This window comes from Sander lucioperca, chromosome 10 (genome assembly GCF_008315115.2).
Source record: "Sander lucioperca isolate FBNREF2018 chromosome 10, SLUC_FBN_1.2, whole genome shotgun sequence".
Lineage (NCBI taxonomy): Eukaryota > Metazoa > Chordata > Actinopteri > Perciformes > Percidae > Sander > Sander lucioperca.
Window position 1 is genome coordinate 36,888,523 of NC_050182.1, and position 25,263 is coordinate 36,913,785.

General features: G+C 40.9%; 1 protein-coding gene across 1 annotated transcript in view; it reads right to left on the bottom strand.

Annotated features, from left to right (window-relative positions):
- Positions 1-216: 216 nt before the first annotated feature.
- LOC116035271 (plectin-like) overlaps positions 217-25,263 on the bottom strand; it is a 212,729-nt gene continuing 187,682 nt past the window's right edge. Inside the window, exons 37-75 of the mRNA XM_031278275.2 lie at positions 24,574-25,236; positions 24,303-24,359; positions 24,016-24,186; positions 22,994-23,160; positions 22,725-22,884; positions 22,532-22,616; positions 21,852-22,096; positions 19,546-19,665; positions 19,300-19,407; positions 18,969-19,187; positions 18,396-18,599; positions 18,056-18,287; positions 17,689-17,915; positions 17,472-17,594; positions 17,275-17,376; positions 16,735-16,836; positions 15,556-15,720; positions 15,258-15,413; positions 14,610-14,807; positions 13,634-13,762; positions 13,338-13,508; positions 13,091-13,246; positions 12,778-12,984; positions 12,516-12,635; positions 12,257-12,426; positions 12,002-12,161; positions 10,423-10,617; positions 10,033-10,158; positions 9,560-9,703; positions 8,511-8,699; positions 7,051-7,165; positions 6,733-6,899; positions 6,233-6,395; positions 5,154-5,308; positions 4,991-5,065; positions 4,692-4,809; positions 3,114-3,259; positions 2,256-2,376; positions 217-2,122 (exon numbers count right to left, since the gene is read on the bottom strand). Of these exons, the coding sequence (XP_031134135.2) occupies positions 2,097-2,122; positions 2,256-2,376; positions 3,114-3,259; positions 4,692-4,809; positions 4,991-5,065; positions 5,154-5,308; positions 6,233-6,395; positions 6,733-6,899; positions 7,051-7,165; positions 8,511-8,699; positions 9,560-9,703; positions 10,033-10,158; positions 10,423-10,617; positions 12,002-12,161; positions 12,257-12,426; positions 12,516-12,635; positions 12,778-12,984; positions 13,091-13,246; positions 13,338-13,508; positions 13,634-13,762; positions 14,610-14,807; positions 15,258-15,413; positions 15,556-15,720; positions 16,735-16,836; positions 17,275-17,376; positions 17,472-17,594; positions 17,689-17,915; positions 18,056-18,287; positions 18,396-18,599; positions 18,969-19,187; positions 19,300-19,407; positions 19,546-19,665; positions 21,852-22,096; positions 22,532-22,616; positions 22,725-22,884; positions 22,994-23,160; positions 24,016-24,186; positions 24,303-24,359; positions 24,574-25,236 (6,357 nt within the window). The 3' untranslated portion in view covers positions 217-2,096. The remainder of the gene's footprint in view (positions 2,123-2,255; positions 2,377-3,113; positions 3,260-4,691; positions 4,810-4,990; positions 5,066-5,153; positions 5,309-6,232; positions 6,396-6,732; positions 6,900-7,050; positions 7,166-8,510; positions 8,700-9,559; positions 9,704-10,032; positions 10,159-10,422; positions 10,618-12,001; positions 12,162-12,256; positions 12,427-12,515; positions 12,636-12,777; positions 12,985-13,090; positions 13,247-13,337; positions 13,509-13,633; positions 13,763-14,609; positions 14,808-15,257; positions 15,414-15,555; positions 15,721-16,734; positions 16,837-17,274; positions 17,377-17,471; positions 17,595-17,688; positions 17,916-18,055; positions 18,288-18,395; positions 18,600-18,968; positions 19,188-19,299; positions 19,408-19,545; positions 19,666-21,851; positions 22,097-22,531; positions 22,617-22,724; positions 22,885-22,993; positions 23,161-24,015; positions 24,187-24,302; positions 24,360-24,573; positions 25,237-25,263) is intronic.

The following is a 25,263-nucleotide window of genomic DNA, read 5'->3' on the forward strand; positions in this document are numbered from 1 at the left end:
ATAGTTCCCAGTTTATATACGGTTAGAAGATGGCTGTGTCGGCTACGGTGATTAAGCTAAAGTCTCAATAAGTCGGCGTCTTCCTTTAAATCATTTGGTTTGTCCATCTGCAGGAAGCCTGCTTTTTATGCTATCATTTTCTGTCTGTCTTGATTTCAGGAAAAATAGCACATGAATGCAGAACTGTATATTATTAATGAGGGACTGATCTTGGCAAATGTTTTTATTTTTATTACAAAAAGATTGTTTTGTACAAGTGGACATAAAATTATTAGTGACATTCATCTACAGTTGACCTAAATTAGACATTAGAATGAGTGCTGGGTATAGAAACATTTACAGTACAGAAAGATTAGGGTGCATAGCAATAGAAGTAAAATCTGGCTAATGTATTTTTTTACAGTACAGTCAAATTTTAACCCTTCTCCAACATCAACAAGGAAAATGTACTTTATCATGTAAAAACATTTTTGACTTTTAAAAAAATCATTTTTTGACAACTGCATAGACCAAATGCAACCTCAGGTAGATCTAGTACAAACATACACATACAAATACAGTAGCTTTACACTGCTGAGAACATATTGTAAGTATCAACTGCTTTATAATAGAACCAGAGTGGAAGCAAGGCACAGTGCAACACTGAACAGCATCGGCTGTAAACTGATGGTGGTGCTGCAGTTGCTTCTCTCTCAGGGATAACATATTCCAGTACTTTTTTTGCTGAAACGATGCATTTTGGTATCTTCGGGTTCGTGAGAAAACCTTGAAGGAAACAGATGCAGTGTTTCACATGGTTCTTAAACATCTTTTAAAGTAGAGTCATAAAATCCAGCCAGTTGTGAGAATTGCTGAATGGATTGGAGGTAAGAGAAGAAAAACATCAAGACAGAAATACAGAAAATTTTAAATGTACTGCTTTTGGTAAAACAGGCTGGAAAAGGGGACAAAAGGAAACTAAAAAGGTTGATTTCACGAAAGAACTACACTGTTAACCCACACATATCACCTCCGGTGCATTCTCTGGAAAAATTAATTCTCTTACTCACGACAACTGCCAGATTTCCCACTTTGTAAAATAACCTAAATCTAAAGTAGTAGGACACAGAAAAAAAAGTGCATTTTTATGAAAAGAATGTGCTAAACAAAACTTTCCCAGGAAGTACACTGTTATAAAGAAAATAACACATCTACATTTTCACAGTAATGTTCCATAGAAATACATACATCCAAAGGCAAAAACCAATCCTGAGAAAATAATCTCTACAAATCAACAATGACCTGTCGTACTTCAGTGCATTGTTCAGTACGCAATCTCCAGTGTTTAAAACATCCTTACAGTAAAAAACAATAAAAAAAAATACATCATTATTTGAAAACATGGTGTCAAAAAAGGTAAAAGACAACAAAAAACAGTGTGGCCCTGCCAACAATGTTATCTTTATGGAATGAAATAAAAACAAAACTAATATCACAAAGTTAAAGGACAGCATACTGTACCCTTCACATACTTATGGTTTTGGTATATGTGTTTTTTGGATGCTTGTAGACAGACAGACAGTACAACACCCTTATATATATATACCATGTACAAATGTGTTCTGGCTGTATGTCACTTTTAAATCACTTGCGCCACATTACTGCCCGCGACAGAGCATTATTCTTGGGTTCAGGTACCGTCTGCTCATCTTTATAACCGAAAAAGAATAACAAGCTGGGGGAGAAAAAAACTAAATCTGACTTAAGCAAGGCTCTGGCTGTCATGCAATAAGCATCCATGCAGAACTTTTCAATTCCTACTCTCTACGCAATCAGATACTACTGTATGCAATGCAACAGGGGACAAAAAGAATCGTTGTCACGCATCTGCACTGACCTCCTCATTGTCCACACAGAGCGCGCACGATTCTCGCAAACATTTCTAGTTTCAAAGACACTTTACCATCACCTCTGTACTTCTTCTGTCAGGGACTGCATTGTTTTTTTTGGGGCCCTCTTATCACGTTACTTCTGCTTATCACTCTGTTTCAGGGCCCCAAGGCTGTGTTTGGGTTCAGCGCTGCAGCGTACGCATGGTTCTCAGAGGACAGAGGTAATCATGTGGGTAACCTCGCAGCTTCGTCTAGACGGTGCACAAGAATGAAAACAGACAGAGTGGGGTTAACTCACAGGCTCAAGTTATACGTTCTTTTCATGTTTGCGTATCCAGTGACAAAGCAACTTTCCTTCAAAAATATCTGAGGTGATTGGCTGACCTGATGGTGAGGGAGAATTATCGTCCCCTGTTGTGACAAACTGTAGATCAGATCCCAAAGCAGCAATGGAGCTCCTGGGACGGATGCAGCGGTCACCTGAGAAACTTCTGCGGAGTAATGCCTAAAACAAGACATGTTAGACTAATTAGAGTAAGATATCATCATGGTCAAATATCTCAAAGTGTGCATGGAAAGTGGCTACATGTAGGATTTTATGTTCTCAGGATGTTACTTACTGCTGTCCCGGCATTCATTTTATATATATAGATTCTGCATTTTGACTAATTAAGCTAAGGTGAAACTCCTGCGTGAATAGGAAGATGTGTCCCACTTACAAAATTAAAAACAGTTCATTATAAAAATAGTAAAAATATAATTACTTAACTAAAAAGGACACAGCTGCAAAAACTGAAAATGCCAGTCAAGGCTGCAAATCTTGTGAAATGTATGAAAAGTGTGTTGATGGTAAAAACAATATATTCATATATATATATGTATCTCTATATCAGTATATATTCTCCCCAAATGTAAATAATGACCTGTACAATATGCCTTTTTCATATCCATATGTATATTCATCTGTGTTTATAGTGCACATATTAAGGTTATGACTCTCTTCTTATTTTTTTCTTCTATTTCCTATTTTTCTTCTTTCTGTGTGTATTTTTCTATCCTATTTATATTTAATGTGTATTTTTGTCATTTTGTTATGCTGCTGTGACAAGTGAATTTATTCATTGTGGGATCAATAAAGTCTATCCTATCTTATCTTATCTCATAATGTCTCAAACTATTGTGGTCATATTGTGATATTAAAATAACACACGTAGCACCTATATAAATGACAGGATAACATGCCTTGCGTGTCATGGGGCTGGTGGGGGCCGAGGCACTGCTGTAGAGGCTGAGGCTGGAGTTGGACCTGCTGACGGTCAAACCCTTGGAAGTGCTTCCTGCAGGAGACAAGTACTTCTCCTTGATCTTCAGGTTGGTCCGGCCTTTCACTGTTGATGACAGAGCAGGGGGATTTAACAAAATACTGTAAAAACGTGTTTGACTGTATAGCAACCACTCCTCTAATAATAGCCAGAAACTGCATGCACACACAATTGAAGCAAGATTGCCAATATAAAATTGGTGTTAAGAATATTTGTATTCAAATTAGGGGTGTAAATCACACATTTTATCACAATACAATATTATATTGATTCTTTGGACAACGATACAATATTTACTGATAGCACAAAGTCTGCCACGATACGATTTTGATTCATTCCAGGGACCTGCCACCGGTACGAGAACATACATAAGCCCAAGTTACATTTATATATATTTACAAAAAGCAACTTAAATATTATTTGACAATATCATTACACACAAACTACTCTTTTTAATAAAAAAGAATAAATATAAAGTGGGAATTTCAAAATAAAGATGCATCTTAAAGATGACGATATGTATCGATATTTTCACTTTGTATTGATACGTTTGGATTGTTGTTGATTGAATCGATGTATCGATCCAGATCGATGTATTGTTACACCCCGAATTCAAATGGTAGACAATACTCGCAGAAAAAATGACTAAGACATCAAAACTTTACCAGAAACAGATAAGCGAACAGTTCTTATCGATGCGTGTATGCTTGATGATGAAAAATGCTAAGTGTACAGTACATAAACAATATGTGACATTAGCTACAACTACACTGTAGGAAAGTATGGCACCAAAGAAAAGATAGAACCTTCGTTTTATATAGAATGTTTACCTGACCTTAGAAGAAAAGCTGACACTAAATGTTGTTAGGTCATAATCTATCGTACAGTATGTATGGATCTAAGCAGCATGTATCACTTGTAGTCATACCAGGTGCTGAAGACTTGTCATATTACAGTAAATAGTATCCATTAAAGGTGCTGTAGGTAGGATTGTGAAGATCCAGGACTTAGCCAAAAAAATCGACAACTTCTCAGTCCCTCCCCCCTTTCCGCTAAAGCCCAAAACGGTCTCCTAAGCCCCTCCCCCCACAAGGAAGAGCTGTGCATGATAGAGCGCGTGTGAAGAGGTGGGAAGGGGAGGAAACCTATCTGCAGGTCATGCACGGGGAAGGGGGAGGGGAGGACCGCTATGAAATGCGTGTGCCTGAGCAGTGATTGACACGCAGTTAGACACCCCCCCCTGGCCCTGATTGGCACATCTGAACAGGGAGCGGTGGATTTTTGCAAATCGCACTACAGGCTGTAGGTGGTGCCAGAGGAGCCGGATTATTTTTTTTAAATGACCTGCTTCATGTAGTTCTACTGGAACATAGGGTCAGTTTCAGCAAATATGACAGAAAGTTAGTTTTATAAGTCTTACCTACTGCATCTTTAAAAGGTGTTTTGTTAAGAAAATATAGTTTGCAGGAACGATTGGAATGATAAGTAGTGTACTCACCTCTGCACGGGTCATTCTTGACCAGGAACTCATCTAGAGCGGTCCAGCCTCCTCCCACCCGGACCATCAACGTGCTACGCAGGATGCGAACCATCCGCAACTGATGGGAATCTCCAAACTGTGGACAAAATACATATTGCAAGTTGTAGTTTTTGAATCACTCGTTGCTGTAGCATCTTCACACATTTTCCGTGGGCCATGTTCTTTCCAATCATCCAGGAAAAGTAATATCACTTCCTGTCTGGGCCATTGGAAACAATGGAAATATGTTTGACTCACAATCTATAAAAATGACTCACCCTGTATCTATTGGCACTTATTTGCTCCACTTCGAACCTCTTGGGACAGTTGCACTGGGATACCTGTCGACTCACCTTAAAAGGATGCACAAGTATAATAAGTAGACATTACGTATAATAAAAGACATTTGTGAGTTTTCTTGTGCGTGCACAATGTTCACACCTCTTCGTTGATTTGATCTGCATCCAGTGTTCTCCTGTAGGGATCTCTGCTCGGATGGAGGGCACTCACAAACTCATAGTAGTCAATGAAGCCGTCACTGTTCATGTCGAAGATGTTTGCCACTGCGTTCATCTCCAGGGAGTTGGTGGGGAATTCTGCAGCAGAGAGGTGGAGGGGATTTAAAACTGGCACCTTAATTACATAGATACATAGATATGGCATAGCATGTTTAAAAAGTAAATATCGGGAAAAAGTGGCTTAACTGGGGGGCACCCACACTAGTAGACTGGTTCAATGTGATGCACAACATTTTTGTCATGAAAAACCAAACTTTTTTTTTTTAGAGATTATTTTTTGGGCATTTAAGGCCTTTAATTTCATAGGACAGATGAAGACATGAAAGGGGAGAGAGATCGGGAATGACATGCAGAAAAGGGCCGCAGGTCGGAGTCAAACCCACAGCAGCTGCGTCGAGGAGTAAACCTCCATATATGGGCGCGTGCTCTACCAGGTGAGCTACCCAGATGCCTGGAAAAACTAACTTTTGCTCTAAAGATAGATATATTTGATAATGTTGGAAAGGATGGATTGATTTTATTAGCCCACATAGATCTGATTTTAGGTCATAATGGAACATCTACTGTAACACAACCCCCACTGTTCCTTTGCCACACACCTTTTTCTCCTGCTTCTTTTTTCTTCTCTGTATGATTCATTTCAACTGCATTGTATTAATTGTTTAAACTATATATATATATATATATATATATATATATATATATATATATACATATATCTATAAAGGGTACAATGTATGATACTCTGTACTTGTTGACTTGAAAGTTCAATAATAAATAAGAATTATGAAAAAAAAGTAAATATTGGAAACAATGGAGATTTTGTCATAAACAATATGGAAATTTTCTAATTCAAAATGCATTCATTTGAATAATGTTAATAGGGTGGAATTCATGTTTCAGCATGCTAATTCATAATTTCAGATGATGTCTTTTGAATGTTATGGTAACTGAAAATGAGTGATAGATTGGTGAACTGATTGATGACAACGGGGGTCTTACTGGAGGCGAGGACATAATCAACAAACTCCTTCTGGCTGATGCGTCCATCCTGGTCCCGGTCGATGCTGCGGAACACGTCTAAGATCCGTGACTTCAGATGACTAATCCACAGCATGTAACGCTTTCGCCAAATATTGAAGTCAAAGTTTGCGAATTCCTCCATCTGTCCAGAAATGCAAAATATCACAACATCTATGTTGGTTATTACATCAATATTAGAGAAAGTGAATACATGGCACAATGGCACCATAACCGGTTAGGAAGGTGGACATTTTATTTTTTTATGTTTTTTATTTTAAAGATTATTTATGGGGCATTTGAGGCCTTTATCATGATAGCGAAAAGGGGAAAGAGAGGGGGAATGACCTGCAGTAAAGGGCCACAGGTCGGAGTTGAACACGGGCCCGCTGCGTCGAGGCGTAAACTATATATGAGCGCCCGCTCTACAAACTGATCTATCTGGGCGCCCGGAATGTGGACATTTTAAGAAGTACAATAACCTCTTTGAGTGTTTGCTGTTGTTGCTCCAGACGGGTTTGTCTCGCCACAGCCAGGAGCCAAAGTTTCTGCCACTGACTGACCAGCTGACTGAGCTCTGGGGTCTGGGGGTCAAGGTGCTCCAGGGGAACCGGTACAGCAGGCTGCAGCTTCAGAGTGCTCCTCCGTTCTAGATGGAGAAACAGCAACATGGGAGTCAGGAATCAGCTAAGGAAACTCATTGAATTAGCAGGTAGATGGTCTTTAAGCTGTCAATGCTTATATTACAATAATTACTTTTTGTACAGAAGGTAAACCATGCTGTTTTAATGGTGGCTTACTTGTGAGTGGCCGTTTGCTGGGGGAAACGTGCTGTTTCGAAATGCTCTTGTGTTTGCAGGATTTTGTGGCATGTTCAACCTCTGGGAACTTTTTATTCAGCTCCTCCATGAATATCTGCAAAGAAGAAAGATCAGTGATAACACAAGCAAGCAATATGCTTCTTAATGCTCTAAAGTTCTGGAACCAGGGTGAAGTATGTTATGCCGTATAGATTATATTATAATAAGTATAATAGTATATATATATATATATATAGTATTGAAGTATTGATATCAGTAAGATGCATACCTGCAAACTCAGAAGGGCTGAAAAAGGTGACACATCTCTAAAAGATACATTTAAAACGGTGCCTGAACTGAAAGATTTATATATATATATATATATATATATATATATATATAAATGATTTATTAAAAATGTAATAACAATAACTTATAACAATAACTTATTTCACCAGTAAATTCCTTTTAACGACAAAAAAAAACACTGGATGGGAAAAGGGTATTTTACAATTACTTTGAATGCAGCACGAGGCTGGCGAGGCGAGGCTGAGTCTGTGTTGTTTTTCAGACAGCGGCAGCTACAGTCTGGTTTTAGATCCAGTGAAATACAGTCACACTTTTACACCGTTTAGCTGTCAGCATTTTAACCATGTTTACTCCAGCTGCTAGCTAACGGTAGGCTAACGTTACCTGCTGCCAAGTGTAGCGTTAACTAGCGTCCCGTGCGGCGATGTTTCTGTTGCCTCTAACGTCCGTTTTCGGAGCATCAGAGTGAAGCGCAGGCATTTAAGAGGCACCTAAATAAGGCACCGAAATCTGCGTTGCTATTCGGTCTCGGACCCCCCCCCAAAATAAAAACTCTTCAGGTCTACACGATTTACGTGGATGACATTGTCCCATTCAAATTGGCGATTTTCGCCGAAAAGCGACTAGTTTGCAGGTATGAAGATGGTAGTCTCGCATTGCCAGACCTTCCTCCACAGCGCTGCGGAGGAGGGTCTGGCTAGTACACACAGCATTCCGAGATGGGAAAAAAAGATGCTCTGGTTTATTGGCATGTCTTTAAACTAATCACAACCGTCTTGAGCGGTGCTAAGCTCCGGACAAAGCCACTGTGCCGCTGCAGAATAGCCTCGGGAAGGAACTTGTTTTGGTGGAATGTGTACGTTCAAAGGTTGTTTTGGTCGTGCGACAGAAAACTCAGATTGGACAGATAGTCTAGCTAGCTGTCTGGATTTACCCTGCAGAGATCTGAGGAACAGTTAACCATAGTCCTCAGAAATCTACCAGAGTTTAAAATGCCAACACAAAGAAAGCAGAAGGTAACAGACATTCGGCCGAAATGAGGGACATTCGCCAGAATTTCCGGCGTCACCGGAGCAATCCCTGAAATGAAACGATATATAGACAAGTAAGATGGTAAAGTAGGTGGCTCATAGAACAGAGAAGAATCATACTGTGTGCTGCTCTATCAGCTCTTGGTTCTGCTCTGTGGTCTCCGGCGGAGGCTCGTGGTCTCTGAGGTTGAGGGATTCCTCTGCTGAGGAGATCCAGTCCAGTAGCCTCTGGACTTCCTCTCTCTCTGCCTCCAGTGCTGCCAAGCTGGCCTGGATCTTCTGGCCCTGCTGCTGAGCCCAGGTCTGAACCTGACTCAGAAAACAAGGAGGGGGAGGTAGTTCTATTCAGATGCTGTCAAATGTGACCAAGAATTCTGATGGACTGCCACTTGGTCACTTTAAAGAGCTCATATTATGCTCATTTTCAGGTTCATAATTGTATTAAGAGGTTATATCAAAATAGGTTTACATGGTTTCTTTTTCAAAAAACACCATACATTCATTGTACCGCACATTGCTGCAGCTCCTCTTTTCACCCTGTGTGTTGAGCTCTCTGTTTTAGCTACAGAGTGAGGCATCACACTTCTATTCCATATTTGTTGGGAGTCACACATGCGCAGTACCTAGGTAAGGACTACTAGCCAGTCAGAAGCAGAGTATGAGGGCGTGCCATGCTAGCAGCTAGGCGAGCATTATAACATGTGTTACAAAGTGATGCGTGTTCGTCACGGAAGTAAAGGCTGGACTACAATAGAGCTGTTTGGAGCAGTTTGTGAACAATGTTTTCTCTGGAATATGTTAAGTCCATTTGGGGTGGACTTTGGGCTTTTTCACTTTGTAAACCTATAATGTGCACAAAAAAGATATATAACACAATAAAGGAAAGGGAAAAAGCCAAAAAGCATAATATGAGCACTTTAAGATTTTAAGATGCACAATTGTTGTGTATTGTTGTGTATGGCATGTACTTTTGTTTATAGTGTGTGTTGTCTTATCTGCCAGTGCTAAAGACATTTCTATTTTCCATTTTATGCAAATCTCATGGACAATAAAGTTATCTGAAATGTCACTGTTTCACAGTTTATACATGGCTAAAGGTATTTAAACTGTGACTCTCTGTCTTGTGACTCTGATAGAAACTAATAGTTTATTTTGGAAAAAGCCCTCACCTCCTCATAGCGGGTCTTGGTGACACTGATCCAAGACTTTAGGGTGATTATTGAGTCTGGGTGACAGGAGGCCAGGATCTCCTCACCCAGACACTGGATGTTCTGTAACTCCATGACCTGAGCCTGCAGGGCACCCATTGATTCCTTTAGTGGGGGAGAAAAAGGATTTATTTGTTTTATCCAGTAAAACACAGATTTTTATGTAGGATATTAGCATAACATTTTATTAATTTCAAAACACGTTGGTTTCTTTTATTTTTCCTTTTCAGAAGTGTTAAACAGTTTGTTGGCGAAAGGTGATACTAATGGTCTTAGAGTATCTGTCCATCAATTGGTTTAATGAGTTCAAGCATGAAAGTCTGCAAATATCGGCACCAACGTGTTGCTCTGTAGCAGACCCTGAGCTTTGACCTCCCCTGAAGCAAAAAGTATTTTTCCTATAGGGAACGATAAAGTATCATGTTATTACTGACCTTGTGTTGTTTGCGGAAAGCAAGCAAGCCTTCCTCCTCCTCTGGTATCACTCCATATTTCAGTATCCTCTCTGCCTCAGTGAGGCGCTCCATGAAGGAGTGGACGAGGCCATCAAACTTTTCAGCCTAACGAGAACAAAGACAAAGATTAAGATGAGAGTAGGGTTGACCCATCACCTTTTATTAATGGTCAGATATCAGCCAAGCAACTGCTATCCATTCCTGATATCATATATATTTTGTCCATGATCACAGCTACCTGCAACAAACTATGAGGGGACTTCTAGCTAGACTTTTCCAGCCAGACACAATTCTGAATGAAACACAACTACAGCTTCAATCAGAACAAAGGCTCATTTACCCTTCATCTTCATTATGTGTGAGAACTACCTGCTGAAGCGCAGCCTCCAGTCTGTCTTGCTTGCTGACCGACAGTTTGCACACCGCCTCCCAGCGGCCCTCCAGCTCATCCATCTGCTCCTGCAGCCAATGAGCATCAGCTGTGCTGCTCCTGGTCAGATCCCTCACAGAGCGCTTCAGGGTCCTGATGCATCCAGCTCGCTTCCCTAACTCCTTTTGGAAGGCCTACGAGGAAGGACATGTGTTAAGAAACTGCAATTTCACTCAAAACACCAGTGTGAAGAAACACATACAGAGATACAGCAACTTAATATCAATAAATCATTACCAAAATAATAATATAGTGTATAGCAGTTATGCTAAGGCATTAAAATGACTTACAGATACACTCAAATTTAAATTCTCTAGCATGAATCCTGTTTCTATTGTAGATAGTGTTAAGATATCAGCTTATTGTCTTTAGGGAAGTGGGCATGGTTAGCTGATGGACAGGGCCAGACTGACACGTTTAAGTGTCAAAGAGTGAGGCTGATTTAGCCCAGGCCGACAGCAGGTGTGGAGATGAGATTCAGGTGGAGATTGTTTCCAACGGGAGACAATTACAGAAGCGGCACGCTGACGGCTGCGAACCACACACTTTCTACACAGAGAACACTATTGAAGACAAAGAGGCTGAAAGACTATAGCCTGGTTGACACAAGACCCTGCTCAGTTTTTAACTGAGAGTGGGTCTGGGCAAGGTTCATTCGCAGCCTATTTCCAAAGGGGTGTCACCAACGGACGCTGCTCAAATGCCTCTGGGCGCAATTGGGTAGTCCTTCAACCAATCAGACCAACGATCCGGGTGACGTAGCAGCGACAGCGGTATCAACGGGTTGCTGCGCTTCGTTCGGTGGCTGTCATGTTTAATGTAAACAAAAAGCTGCTTGCCGTCACTGCGCTATCATCATCGTGTAAAGCCCGCCTCAACAGTTGTGATTGGTGCCTCGATTTGGAAAAATTGGAAATGGGCTTGAATGGACTCTTGGCCAGACTGACTTGCAGAGCAAATCTCAAATTTGCCGGAAGTTCATCAGGGTTTTCCCAGGCTAGAAAGACTATTCTTGTTTTCCCACAACACGACTTTTGTAAATACACCTTTGGACAACGCATCTCCACTTCCTCCCACTGTACAAAAGTGAAGCCAAAATATCCCGTATACGGGAGTCGCCATCTTGTAATTTTGACGCCACAGTCTGCGCAGTAGTGATCAAAGTCACCCAGTCCCGCCTAACCTCCCGACCAACTGCGAGTCAATCACAACTGTCAATCATGACCTTTCACCCCGTTTCTATAGAATTAAATAACTTATTAAAACCAAACCAGAAAAGTGAACACTTGAAAAAAACATCAGCATGATAGGAGCTACCTAAAATGAAGATCTTTGGAATTTTTTTTTATTTAACGTGTACTTTGATTTTTTAGTTGGCCCATGTCCCATTCGCTGCAGCCATCCACCAGGGGGCGATGGAGATGTTTTGGCTTCACTTACACAGTCTATGCATCAAACCCTGGTTTAACATTGTTAAATATCGAGGCCACATATATAAATGCATGCTAGGTATTGTACCTTGTGTTTGTCGATCAGGTTGTTGACCATGTCTTTGTCTCCACCAACAGGAACGTCCTCAGCCAGTTGGGGCTCCGCTCTATACAGCCAGTCATTCAGTGCCTGGAGAGCATCGGTGAATCTCCCTGAGAACAGCAGCGCTTCCTCCAGCTTGTGTTGTCTGAGAGAAGTAAACCACAATATTGGGTACATATACAAGATTGGGATTTAAAAAAATACTTGGTAGGAATTTGCATGTGTAATACAGTTCCATACCTCTCCATAGACTTGCCACTGATGGTGTCCCATGTGTCTTTGAGCTCAGCCAGTAGATTTTCCACGTGCTGTCTATCGGGGCTGGTTTGAGCTCTTTCGTGAAGGCTGCGTCCACTCTTCAGTGTAGCTTCATACATGGGCCTCTTCGACCTCAGCAGCTTCTGGAACTCCTAATTATAAGATCAGAGTTCAGTGAAGGCATATATTCATAAACATACAGCATACAACCAAGTTGTATTCATCGTGATTCCTACTGCACCTTCTGTTCAGTCAGTTGCTGTTTAATCTCCTCGTGAGACACAGCAATCTCTTTATGTGTGTCTAATGTCTGTTCTACCTCCGTCATCCAGTCCAACAGCAGGCGCCACGATTCATTAAACTGAAATGTGAGAAATAAAGACATACATTAGAGATAGACACATATTTATACAAAAGTTCCTCCTAGTGGAACAAGTCACACTTAAAGTACATGTAAAGTTTGAGAAAGACGGAGAAGTGTTGGTGTTAATATAGTGGTATACCTGTTTGGCAGTCTTTTTGACCTCCTCCAGCGCCCTGCCTCTTTCTGAAGCACGCTGCTGTAGCTTTTTGTGGCGATCCTGGACAGTCATGATTAGGTTATGAATGACATCACAGTCTTCCTTCCGGCTCAGTTCTATTAGTCTGCGGGCTGTGCTCTCCACTGTGGTCTTCTTCTCACCGTAACCGTTCACCTCATTCACCAGTGTCTGTACAAATAAAAGTATTTCATGAAGCAAAAATGAATATTTCCAAATGTGTTATGTAACTCTGGATCGAAAGCAGACAGATTATGTAAAAAAAAAAAAGACCTACTCTGTGGTCCTGCAGTTGAGTACAAACTTTGTCCAGAACAAAGCTGGGAGCAGGAAAAAGTCCGATGGACTCCTCACACTTGCTCATCTTAGTGAGAAGTTCCTGGACGTTACTGTGGAACTCCTTGGCCAGACTCAATCCTTCTGTAAGCCTCGCCTGTGGGACCAGCATGACAATCAGATATAATCATGCACTACATTAATGATATATCAGCAGGATGCCACAAAGCCACGAAGAGTTAAATAACCTTTCGCTCCTGGACTTTGCTGTAAACAGACGCCCATTTCTGTTCAAGAATAGATAAGCTGTGCTCGGTGCTCGATCCCCGCACAACGTCGCTGCTCTCCAGCATCCTGAGGATGGCGTTCTTCACATCCGTGAAGGCGTGAAGCTTTGACTCCATCTCATTACACAACTCCTTTTAAGGGTGAGAAGAAGAAAGACAATCAGTTTTTAGGGAAGACATTTTTTTGCACTGGCTTACACATTTTTAATTTCTTGTGTATGTCTTTATTTGTACAGTAAAAAGTCAGTCCGTTTTACCAAATGTGCATTGAGTCTCTCACTGGCAGAGTCCGGCATACCCCACATGGTTTTAGAGGAGGACAGTCTCAGGTCTGTGTTCTCCAGCCACTGCAGGAGATCCTGAATCTCCATCGTAACATCTTGTACCTGCAGTAAAAAAACAACAGAACGAATGAAACGTCTCCTATGGTGATGTGGCTGTCACTTCACTGCAACCTTATTTATGGCACAACATTTTATTACTGTATGTAACATCAATTGCCATCAACCTTTGTATTGTATTTTATAAGTGGAACAATGACTGCCAACTTACAAATAGTATTTGGTTATTACAATGCAGTCTCATTTGTAGATATGGTTTCAATTATTTCATTTTAAACTTTGCCTTCTGTTATCACAATAAAAGCAACCAGTTTCAATTTGGATTCGCCTCTACACATTTTAATGTTAACCTACAATCACCACAAGAGGGCGCCATGATGAACTGATAATTAAACATAAAATGCAGTACAGCTGAGAAAAAAATTTATATTTCTATATATTTATATTAGGGCTGGGTGACATGGAGAAAATATCAGGATATTTTTGGCCTAATACACCAATATTATTATTGTGACGATATTGTAGGGTTGACTTGGTGTTTTCACTAAATATTTACACAATGAGATTTTTGAAAAATAATCAATAATGTGGATATAATAACTAAGTGGGTAAAAGCAAATAATAGAACAGCTATAACAGTCTGGTAAGTTCAGAAAATTACGTCACTTTACTGTAATGCAGCCTTTAAAACCAGGAAAAGACAACACTTATGATAGAACGATATCCAAAATCTAAGACGATATCTAGTCTCATATCACAATATCGATATAATATCAATATATTGCCCAGTCCATATTCATTTTTAATATATATAGTTAACAATCTTTCTATACTACTTTGTGACTTTTGTTGCAACTGTAACAAAACAACGGATCTGTTTTTCTCTCTTCACCTGACTCAGTCTGTTCTCTAACTCCAGCTGCCTGCGTTCAGTCTCACAGCGGACGAACTCCCAGCTGTCATTGAGTTGCTCCAGCCGAGACTGCAGACCATGCGGGCTGTCCCCGGACCCAACCTCCAGCAGCCCCCTGCCTGCCTGGTTCAGGGACTCCATCGTGCGAACATGGGACATGACATCATTACGCAAGACCTTGTAGGAGAAAGAAACATAAGAGGAAGAGTGTGATTCAAATGTATTGCTTGGAGGTGTTAGGAGTGTTTTCTGGTCTGAGTTGTGTCCGGCAGTTCAGACAAAGACATGTATGTTCCTAGCAGTGTTGATAAAGATGCAGTGTTGATATGAATTAGCAGAAATAATATGTGAGAGTCATTCAAGGCTAAGTTTTATCTAGCAGATAAGTCCACAGCTCTGTGAGAAAGTTTTTTTTTTTTGAGATTATTTTTTTGGGCTTTTCCACCTTTATTTGATAGGACAGCTAGGTGAGAGAGAGGGGGAAGACTGCCTGCTCTACCCACTGAGTCAACCTGGCCACAGCTCTGTGAGAAAGTTAAGAGTTGCACACTGTTTTCTGAGACCTTCAAAGTCTGAAGAAGCTTGATTACACTCAGTACATCAAATTGTATTCAGGCCACCACCAACCTTGTGTTTGGCCAGCTCTATTTCACAGGCCTGCAGGTCGATGCTGATTGGCCGGCTGCCCTGCAGTTGCTTAGCAGTCCAGGAAAGCCATGTGTGCAGCTCGTCCAGCGTGTTTTGGAACTGACCCAGACCCAGCAGAGCACACTCCAGCTGATGCTGATGTCACCACAGGAAACAAAGTAAAATATATAGTTTTACTTTATACAGTCTTCCAGCTAAATGTAGTTTATACTGGGGTAGCTGTCTGTTGTTGCATAATAATACATATAATACATAATATCTGCCTGCATATTCTCACCTGTCTGCTGACAGTCTCGGACTCCAAGCTGTCCCAGCGCTGTCTGAAGTCACACAGCGGTGAGACGGAGCCTGGGCGCTCCGAGCCGGGAGACAGCCGGCACACAAAGCGATGGTTCAGGCTTTCAATCTCAATTTTCTTCTGGTAAAGTTCTCGCTTAAATTCCTGAGGGAAAGGATAAAGAAATAACATTATGTTTGGATATTAGCTGTCATGACTCCCAACTGTACATCCCACCTAAATCCGGCAACTCAATGCAGCCTCTTTTAGACTGTTTGAAAGAAATTAAAATTTGGATGGCTAACAATTTCCTTCAGTTAAATGATAACAAAACTGAAGTTATTGTCTTTCTGTTCTGTCATACAATGATCTGGAAAAAGTCATCCATGCCTTCATAACCTCCCGCCTAGACTATTGTAACTCACTCTACCTTGGTCTCCCTCTGACACTGGTGGCACGGCTTCAGATGGTTCAAAATGCAGCGGCTAGGCTGCTCACGAACACAAAAAAGCGTGAACACATTACACCTGTCCTAGCCTCCTTGCACTGGCTTCCAGTCCAGTCTAGGATACAATTTAAAATACTGCTGATGGTTTTAAAAGCTCTTCACACCCTGGCACCCAGCTACATAGCTGGTATCATTCATTCCCATGTAGCCCCCAGGTCCCTCAGATCCTCTAGTCACGGTCTCCTCCATGTCCCACGGTCCCGGCTTAAGCTAAAAGGTGACAGAGCCTTTTCTGTTGCTGGCCCTCAGCTGTGGAACCAACTGTCACCTGACATCAGAAATGCCCCTTCAATTACAATATTCAAAACCAGGCTCAAAACTCACCTATTTACATTGGCTTTCCCTGTGTTTTAATTGTCTTACCCTGTTATGTCTGTAATTAAGTGTTTGTCTCTTGATGTCGTCTTAGCTTATATCACTGATCTGTAAGTGTATTTATTTTATTTTATTGTATTATTCTGTGGTTAATGCGCTATGTAAGGCACTTTGGTCAGTGCGAGCTGTTTTTAATGTGCTATAAAAATACATTTTACTTACTAACTTACTTACTTACTTACATGTTTTCAGTTATAATAAAATACGTATAGCCAAAAGCACAGTCTCTGTATAATATGAGACCAAGAAACATTGAAAAAAACTTTGTATGCATGTTATTCAGCATATAAACTCACCTTGAGATCACGTAGCTGCTCTTTGACGGATTCCAGGTCAGTTCCTACCATGAACTCTTCAGTAGACCTCAGCTCAGCTGACTTCAACCACTCGAAAAGACCCTATTAGCAGAAAAATAACAGAGTGGGCATTAAAGCACAATGAATGATATACTGTACAAACACTCAGTCCTGAATTCTTGCTGAATTGTGTGATTTTAACAGCAAAGAAATGTCTGCCAACTGTCAAACGCGTAACTCTGTTGGTATATACAGCTGGACACATTTCAAATAGTTTTCTTTAGATACTGTCTCACACAGTTTGCACCATTACACTCATCTGCCTTTGGCAGAGGACCACACAATGTGTCAGTCACTCAAAAGTAAAGCTACAGGGAGTAGTCTAGACTTTGCTATTGTAACAGAATAAAATACTAGCTTTGTCTTTGGCAGGGTGCCATAGCACTGCTTAAGTCAGGCAGGGGTGGCCAAAGTATCCTTTGTGATATGACTATATACTGATACTGAGCATGGAAGATTTGTTAGTATATGGAAACCCACCTGCATAGTGTCTTGATAATGTAGTGCCAACTGCAAGGACTCCTCCAACTTTTTGTGACATTCGCTCCACAGTTTACTCAAGTTGTTCCACGTGCAATAAAGCTTCAAGACACCAAACAGACAAGGTTTTTAGTTTGGTAACACAACATCATAGGTAAAAAATTATTTCATGTGAAATGATTAAATGTATTTCATACTTCATCCAGGCTCTTTGTGACATCTGGTTTGTCTGTATCGCCACATGCTGACATCAGATCCATTCCCAAAACGCCAAGGGTGTCCAGATCTCCCTGTAAACTATCAATATCCTCCCTGAGAGTCTATAAGTTGAAAGGATGGAAAAGGTTACACGGCGTCTTTTTTATAACATTGTGGATTCTTATACATGATTCCTTAAAGAGCTTCCAGACAAACCTGCATGGTTTCAAGGCTCTGGCGGATTGTTTCGGAATCTGTCCGACTAGCATTGAGATCCAAAACTGCCTGCTGAGCATCATTGAGAGCAGCCGTGACATCGCTGACATCGCTCCAGAACTTCAAGGCAAGATCCAACAGTTTGAGCAGCCAGCTTTCCCTGTCCTGGGCCTGAGTATGTGTCTCATCCCACAGCTGGGACAGACCGGACACTCGCTCCTGGATTGCTAAAATCACAAGGATATAACAGGGATATTGCTTAGAATTAATCATTTTCCCACAGTAGCAATTTTACTTGTAGCCCTGTGTGTACTAGGACAGTATCATATCTGTAGCGAATGCAAATAATATAATTTCTCTGGTTAACCTGTGCCGACAGATCCATCGCCAGCTGCCTGCGTGTTAGCCAGCAGTTCATCTGCCTGTGTTTTGACACTGCTAAGGCCCAGCATCAGCTTGGATAGCTCGGCCAGGGTGTGCTTGTTGTCCTGCAGCTGCTCCTGGATTCTTGGGGTGAGGCCTTGAAGAGAGGTGGGGGTCTGTAATCGACTGTGCAGGCGGTCAAGACTCTCTCTGATAAGGATCATCCTCTCGTTCAGCTATAGACACAAGAAAATATATGAAGTTGTGTGCTTGTGTGAATTTGCGATACATTGCAAAGTGTAGGGCTATTTATAGAATGTCCTGCGTTGTCCAAACATTCTTACCTGAGTGAATCGAGGCAATGACTCCTCAAGTAGATTAGCAGTCTCTCTGACCCGGTCTCTGATGGCTCTATGCTGCTCCTCGGTCTCTGAAGCCTTTCGACAGAACTCATCCCCCTGAATGGGGTTCAGTTCTGACAAGCGTTTTGCCAGAGAGCATAAGCGTGCAATCAAGGGTCTGTGTTCTGCTATAGACTCCCTCAGACCCTTGGCAAAACAAAGATGCAAATAAAGGTTTAGTAACAATGTAGAGAGCAGAATTTCTTTTCAGAAAGAACCTAATTCGAGTTTAATCCCTAAAATGGGTAGAGGAAGTTTGAAAAAAATAAATCATTTTTCATGGCATACTTGACAAAACTGTAATACCATTATAGTGCACAGGTAGGAAAGTAACCCTGTCAGGAGGTAGATAACATTAATGAACTGTACTTGAACAGAACAGCTCATTCACCTAAAGGAAAATAGTGTCCGACTGTGAAGTATTAAAGGACGTCTTTGTTGAACTGGACAAAAAAAAGGAATGGAAAAAAAAAAGAAAAGCTGGCACTCTAATGTAGAGAGGCAGGTTTCTTCTACCTGTAAGAGGTCCTGTTGTTCCCGAAATGCCTCATAGCTAATTGTGCTGAGGGAGAGCTGGCCAATTAGGGTTTGAGTTTCTTCAAGCCAGGGCGAAACCTCAGCGAGGCCCTCTGAGAACTGGAGAAGAAGCGACTGAGCATGCTCAAGCTGCAGGACCACATGGGAATTGGTGGCAGAGGTGGTGTTGCATTGTTCCTGTAAGGCCTCTAGTGGGGTCTGCACAGAGAGGTGACAGTAAAATAAATACATGTAAAATATAAACACCTTGAAAGTACATTTGTTTACATTATCAGTATATTTGTCGAGTGAAATGAAGTGTGTAGAATACCTGCAAATCGACTGTTTCTCCTTCATCACTGTATGTCAGCAAGATTTCAGCGATCTTCACCATCTTCTCAATGTTGAACCTGTGTTGGAGAATCTCCACTGCCAAAATCTATTCAGGAGATAATATACTCTAATTAAATTCACTTACCAATTTTTAAAACTTTAAATCTGCACACCTTAGAAATTACAGATAACGCAAACATGTAATTGTTTTCTTTAATTCAAAGTGGGAAATATATGCCCCGACCTTCTGTTCATAGAGTTGTTCTGCTATGAGTTTTGGATCCAGATGAATGGTTTTCAGCTTTTCAAGACTCAGCGCTGTGTTTCTGAACCAAGCCATCTCTTTCACCACTGCCTGTTCCAGCTGATGAGAATATATTGTTTGTTAGCATAGCATTATTACTGTAACATATAATGTATAACACAATCATATACAATATTAGAACTGAAACATGACAACATTATTCTGAAATCCAACACCACTTGGCAGCACATACCGGCAGTAGTATCATTCTGGGTTATAAATAAATATAAATACATAAATAAAAATGAAAGCAAACAATATGTTTCAGGTTTCAAGACAGTTCTTGAACATTAATGAATAAATTAACTTATAGAACTTAAATATAAACTTAAGTATAAGTGTGTATAAAAACAGCAATTAAACATATACACAACAAATTCATGAAAGTATGTAGAGAATACAAAAAGTGAAACAGGCCATATCAATAGAATTGATTGAGTGATTGATTGAATAAGAAATAAGACATCAGTTAAATTAACAATAATTCACCCATGTGTAAAAAAATCACATACATCACTGCAGCCACAATTCAGATAATTGAGTTCACTTGCCTGTGGCTTCAAAATTAAATTAACATGTTTTTAAGACAAAAATATTTAAGATACAAATATAAATATTATGAGCCAAGTATATAGAAATATCAAGATATAAGCAGAAAACAATGCTTGGAAATGTACAAAAAATAATACAATTGTAACCAAATAAATAATAGCTTGAAAGTTATTCTATGAAGCATTCACCTGATATAAGACCTTTTTCAGACAATCTGACTTATCAAAGCAGGAAAAGCACAGGTGTAACTAATCAATTCAGTAACATTGTAATTCCTTGTCTGATAATAAGAAATGTATCTCTTACTCTGGAAAAAAAAAGTTACTTGCTAGCTTCACTAGTCAGCAGAGTTCACTTAAATTGAACTTTTCATAGCAAGCTAGGTACCTAACGTTAACGTTAGCTATCCTAGCATTTAGCATTCATTTTATTTACCAAAGCAAAGGCTTTGCTGAATTATTGTAAACATATCTCGAGTTTCTTTGCTAAGTTTAACTGGTAGCTAGCTAGCTACCAAAGCAAACAAAAGTGAGTTTATTCTAGTGAAAAAAACACACTTTGGAAGCTAGCAAGCTACTTTTTAGAACTGATATTGAAACTTAATGTTAGCTTTCACAAAGTGTGTGCTATCCAGAAATGAAGCCAGATGATAGTAACTTCAAAATAACATTATTGCTAATAGGCCTTTTTACAAAAGACATTGACTTGTTTTAGTGGGACAAGCACAGGTGTAAATAAGAAATGATGGTTGAATTCCATTGAACGTTAGCTGCTTAGATTTCAGTTTCTTCCTACTTAAACAATTTATTTGTAACACATTTTTACTTCTATGATGAATCAAAAAGTTGTGAGAACGTTTGGCGTGAAATAATCTAGCGACATCTAGCGACTTTTTTTAAGAGGCTTCAACTACTTTCCATTGAAAAAGCTAGCAATACTGCTAAAGCATTGACCGGTTCATTATAGGATTGAGTGGGAACCATTGACTGTAAATATTAATGGACAGAGCATATGTGACGTCACCCATTGGTTTGTGGAGATCTGCTATGAGTCGTCGAGTTTGCTGTTACGGGCGCAGCCATCCTGGTTGCGGATGTGACGATTTTAGACGAGAGGGAGGAATGAGGGAGGAGCCATAGACTGTTGGGCGGTATCTGACTGTGATGTTAGCTGAGAGTTAGCAACACTGCTTACACTCTACGTTACACACTTTCACTAGCAATCTGGATGCAACTGCTGCTGAAAGCTATCCTACATAATTCGAGGTAAGATTTAGCTTCGCTAGGTTTTAAATATATCTTTGTCACATAGTTATTTTACATATAAGACAGGCCGCGAACTGTCAATCACATCATAGCCACGCCCTAAAACACCCCCTGCTTTATCGTCGATTTTAAAATCAACGAGACCATAATTCAAAAAATGAACATCATTCTGTATTGCAGAACACTTAAAACTAGCGATTGAGACCATAAACTCATTATGGAAATGTTTACTGAGGTAATAAATCAAGTGAGAAGTGGGTCACTTTCTCATAGACTTCTACAGAAACCGACGTCCTTTTGCAACCGCACGTGTCGCCCCCTGCTGGAATTCAGATAAAATGCAGGTTTAAGGCACTTCCGCATTTGCAGCACTTCATCGAACCGGATGCTTTTTCCATTAATATTAACCGTCTATGGTGGGAACATTACCCTCTGTCTCTCAGCTGCACATAGTACTGCATCTCCAGCATGTGTCTGCGCTCCTGCTGCCCCCAGTAGCTCCCTCTCGATGCGGCCCAGCCACAAATGGAGGTCCTCCTGGCTGGAGGTGCAGCGACTGGAGGCCTCCAGGGCCTGCTCCAGCCTCTGCAGCACGTCCAGACTGCTTAGACTCAGCACAGAGCAACGGATACGCAGAGCATCCATCTTCTCCTGCACCAGCTGAGATTCATCCTCTGAAACCGAGGACAAATCACAAATATCAGCAGTCATAGGGTAAGTAAATATATTTTTGCAGACATTGATTGTCAATTTTAAAAATCAGTTGTTTTTTTTAAAAGATTGATAGAATGTGCTTTTTATTAACTGACATATATATTGTAGTATTGATCAACAGAATTGATTCACTATATCAATTGGAAATTTATCTGGATTAATTATAGCCTACTGTTTTGACATTTTAATCAGATTCCACACAAAAACCAAATGCAGGAGTATGTATTCATATTGTTACCATTAGATTTAAACATTTGCAGGGAAATGATGTGCTGATGCTACTGGCAGTTTTAGAACAAAATATTAGTATTGATATTTAAAACTAATATTGATCCAACCTCAATGACCATACAATGCCTATAAGTTTTTATCTTACTGTATGTAGAAAACACTACCTGAAATTGCCTCCATCAGATCATGTCCTGACTTTTGTATTTTCCCTAGCTCAGCTGTTTTGACTTGAATCTCCTCAACAACGGCCTAAAAGAAAGTGAAAACATGTCAAAGTTATAATTCTCGACTCAAACTGCGTAATGCACATTTACTATACTGTATATGCAGTTGAACCATACATGGTAGATTTCCAACCTTGGCCCTATCTGTAGCCTCTGAGAGATGCAGCATCACTCTCTCTGCATTCCGTAGTTCAGCTAGGGTCTGTTCCACAGATATGAGCCACTGCTGCAAGCTGTCTACTCCTTCCTGGAAGAGCTGGGCCCTGGGCAGAATAAGCTCCAGACTCCCTCTCCTACCAACAACAAAATGCCCACTGATTGTTACCATCGGTGAGTAAAAATTGTATCATGCAGTAAGCCATGCCAAATGTAAGTGTGGCATTGCCAGTAAAGGTAGCTGACCTTTGCTCTGCCCCCAGCTGTAAGGCATCCCACTTCTGTTTGAGAGTGGAGAGCTTGACCTTTTCCTGCTCCCCTTCCTGTCCTGGGTGGGCCTCCAGAAGCCGAGGGCCCTCATAAAACAAGGAGTCCATACTACGCCTTCGGTCTGTTAGGAGGCGCTGCAGGAGCTGTAAAACAACAGAATACGCTCAAGTAAAGCCATACTTCATGAAATCAAAAATGGTTTATTGTAGATTGAGGAGTCTATAAAATGTACCTCTATTTGACAGTGATACATATTTCAAAGCCCTCACAAACACCCTTCTATATTAAATCAAATCAGTTCTTATCATATGTGGCTCAGAGTGTAGAGGGTCGGCTCTCAACCACAAGATTGGCAGTTCGATTCTGGCCACATGTCAAAGTGTCCTTGAGCAAGACACTGAACCCCAAGTTGCTCCCCAGGTGCTGTATGTGTATGTATCCTAATGCTTAGGATGGGTTAAATGCAGAGATTTAATCACACGACATTGTACTGCAGTTTTATGTGACAAATAAGAATAAAGTTTCTGTTTTTGTATTACTACAAAACATGTTTACTTTATATTTAATACCTTTATGTTTTAATTTCAGAGAAATCACATTGCTTCCAGTAAGAATTAATATTTATCAAAGCCCCATTCTTTTTTCTGCCTTTGGATCAGTGTGGAGGAAGCCCTGTCTCGTGTGTCAAGCTTACATTGTCAAGAGGCAGGCAGGTTTCACCTCATCCAAAGAGCTCACAATGGGTGTGATTACAGCTGAAAGGTGAGAGACTTCCCTGCCCCAGGAAATATTCACAAAGACTTACTGAAGCTCATTGTGGCTATGAATGCCACCCATTCAGCACTGAATAGCACAGAATGTAGGTTATAAAGGAAGCAGTTGAGCATTTTCATGACCTCAGCACTATAGGTAAATCTTTCAGGTGTATTCCCACTACCAAAGTACTCCAAATGTGTTTTTTTGGAACAAAAAATATGGTGATATTGGTGATAACAGACCTTTTGTTCTTGGAGCTGTGCTTTCACTACTTTGACCTCTGAGGATGGGGGTTTCTGATTGGCTGTGAGCTCCTCTATCTCACTGACCCATGTGAGCAAAGCTTCCAGGTTTTGGAGAAATGTCTCAGAATCTGTAGACACATCCCTCAGTGCCAAGGCAGATCTTGTTCCCTTGAGAAAGACCATGACAAAGTATTAGCTGAAGTATGAATGAATGAAAATTCTGTCAGCAGAGGTGAAACATGACAAGTTTTACTGCAACACAAGGAGAAAAAAGTTAAAGGTACCCTCCATCTATCCAGGCTGGAATCCTGGTCTGAGCTTGAGTGTCCATCACTTTGGAGCTGCAAATTAAAGACAGTCGACATGTTGTTTCATAAAGTCAGTGTTTTAAAAAGACCCACCACGATGTTATAGAGACAAGAAAGACAAACTTTTAAAGAGAGTCTAGATGGGAATAGTTACTAATAAATCATTTTAAGTTCAGATGAGAAGAGAAAAGGATGAAATGGAGGACAGGTGAGATTGTCGTGTTTGAAAGTTGGCGTTTTTATCAACCTCAGCGAGTTCCTCGGCGACCCCATTCAGGATTCTAACAGTTCTGGTGACTACGGGGTCCCCTCCTTTATCTCCAGACGGATACTCTGTCACTTCCACAATTTCCGTTACAGTTGTTTCCGTCACCTCCGTCACCTCTGTAACCTCACGTGATCCCAGAGTCTTCCAGGACCAGGGGCTTCCTTCTCTGGAGTCTCTCCTATGGAAGCTGGCCCTCCTCTCTGCTGCGCTCATGTCCGGGTGAGCCAAGGGGGATCTGGTAAACTCTGGAGGTACTGTTCTCCTTGTTAGTGTCCCATTTCGGGATGTTTTTATCGGGGAAGGGCTGTTGTGCCAGGCATTATCCAGAGTACTGGTGCTCCTGATTGTGGATGCAGGAGAGCTGCGGAGGGGTTTGTCTGAAATAGGAGTATAAGCTCCCTCCTCCCTCTTATGATCATTTTCCTGTGCCTCCTTGTCTCTCTCCACCTCTCCTTCCTTGTTTGCATCCTCGCTTGCTTTGTTGTGGACAGCAACGTCTGGTTTGGCCTCCCCATGTTGCTCCGGGGGCTGCCACTCTCTTCGTCGTTGGTAGCACTCCTTCAGGAAGTCCTCGTCTGACCTTACATGCTTGGACTTCTGGCCCAGGCAGCTGGGCCGGCTGATGAGGTTACCCATAATCCTTCAGCCCCAAGGCTAGTGAGGTAATAG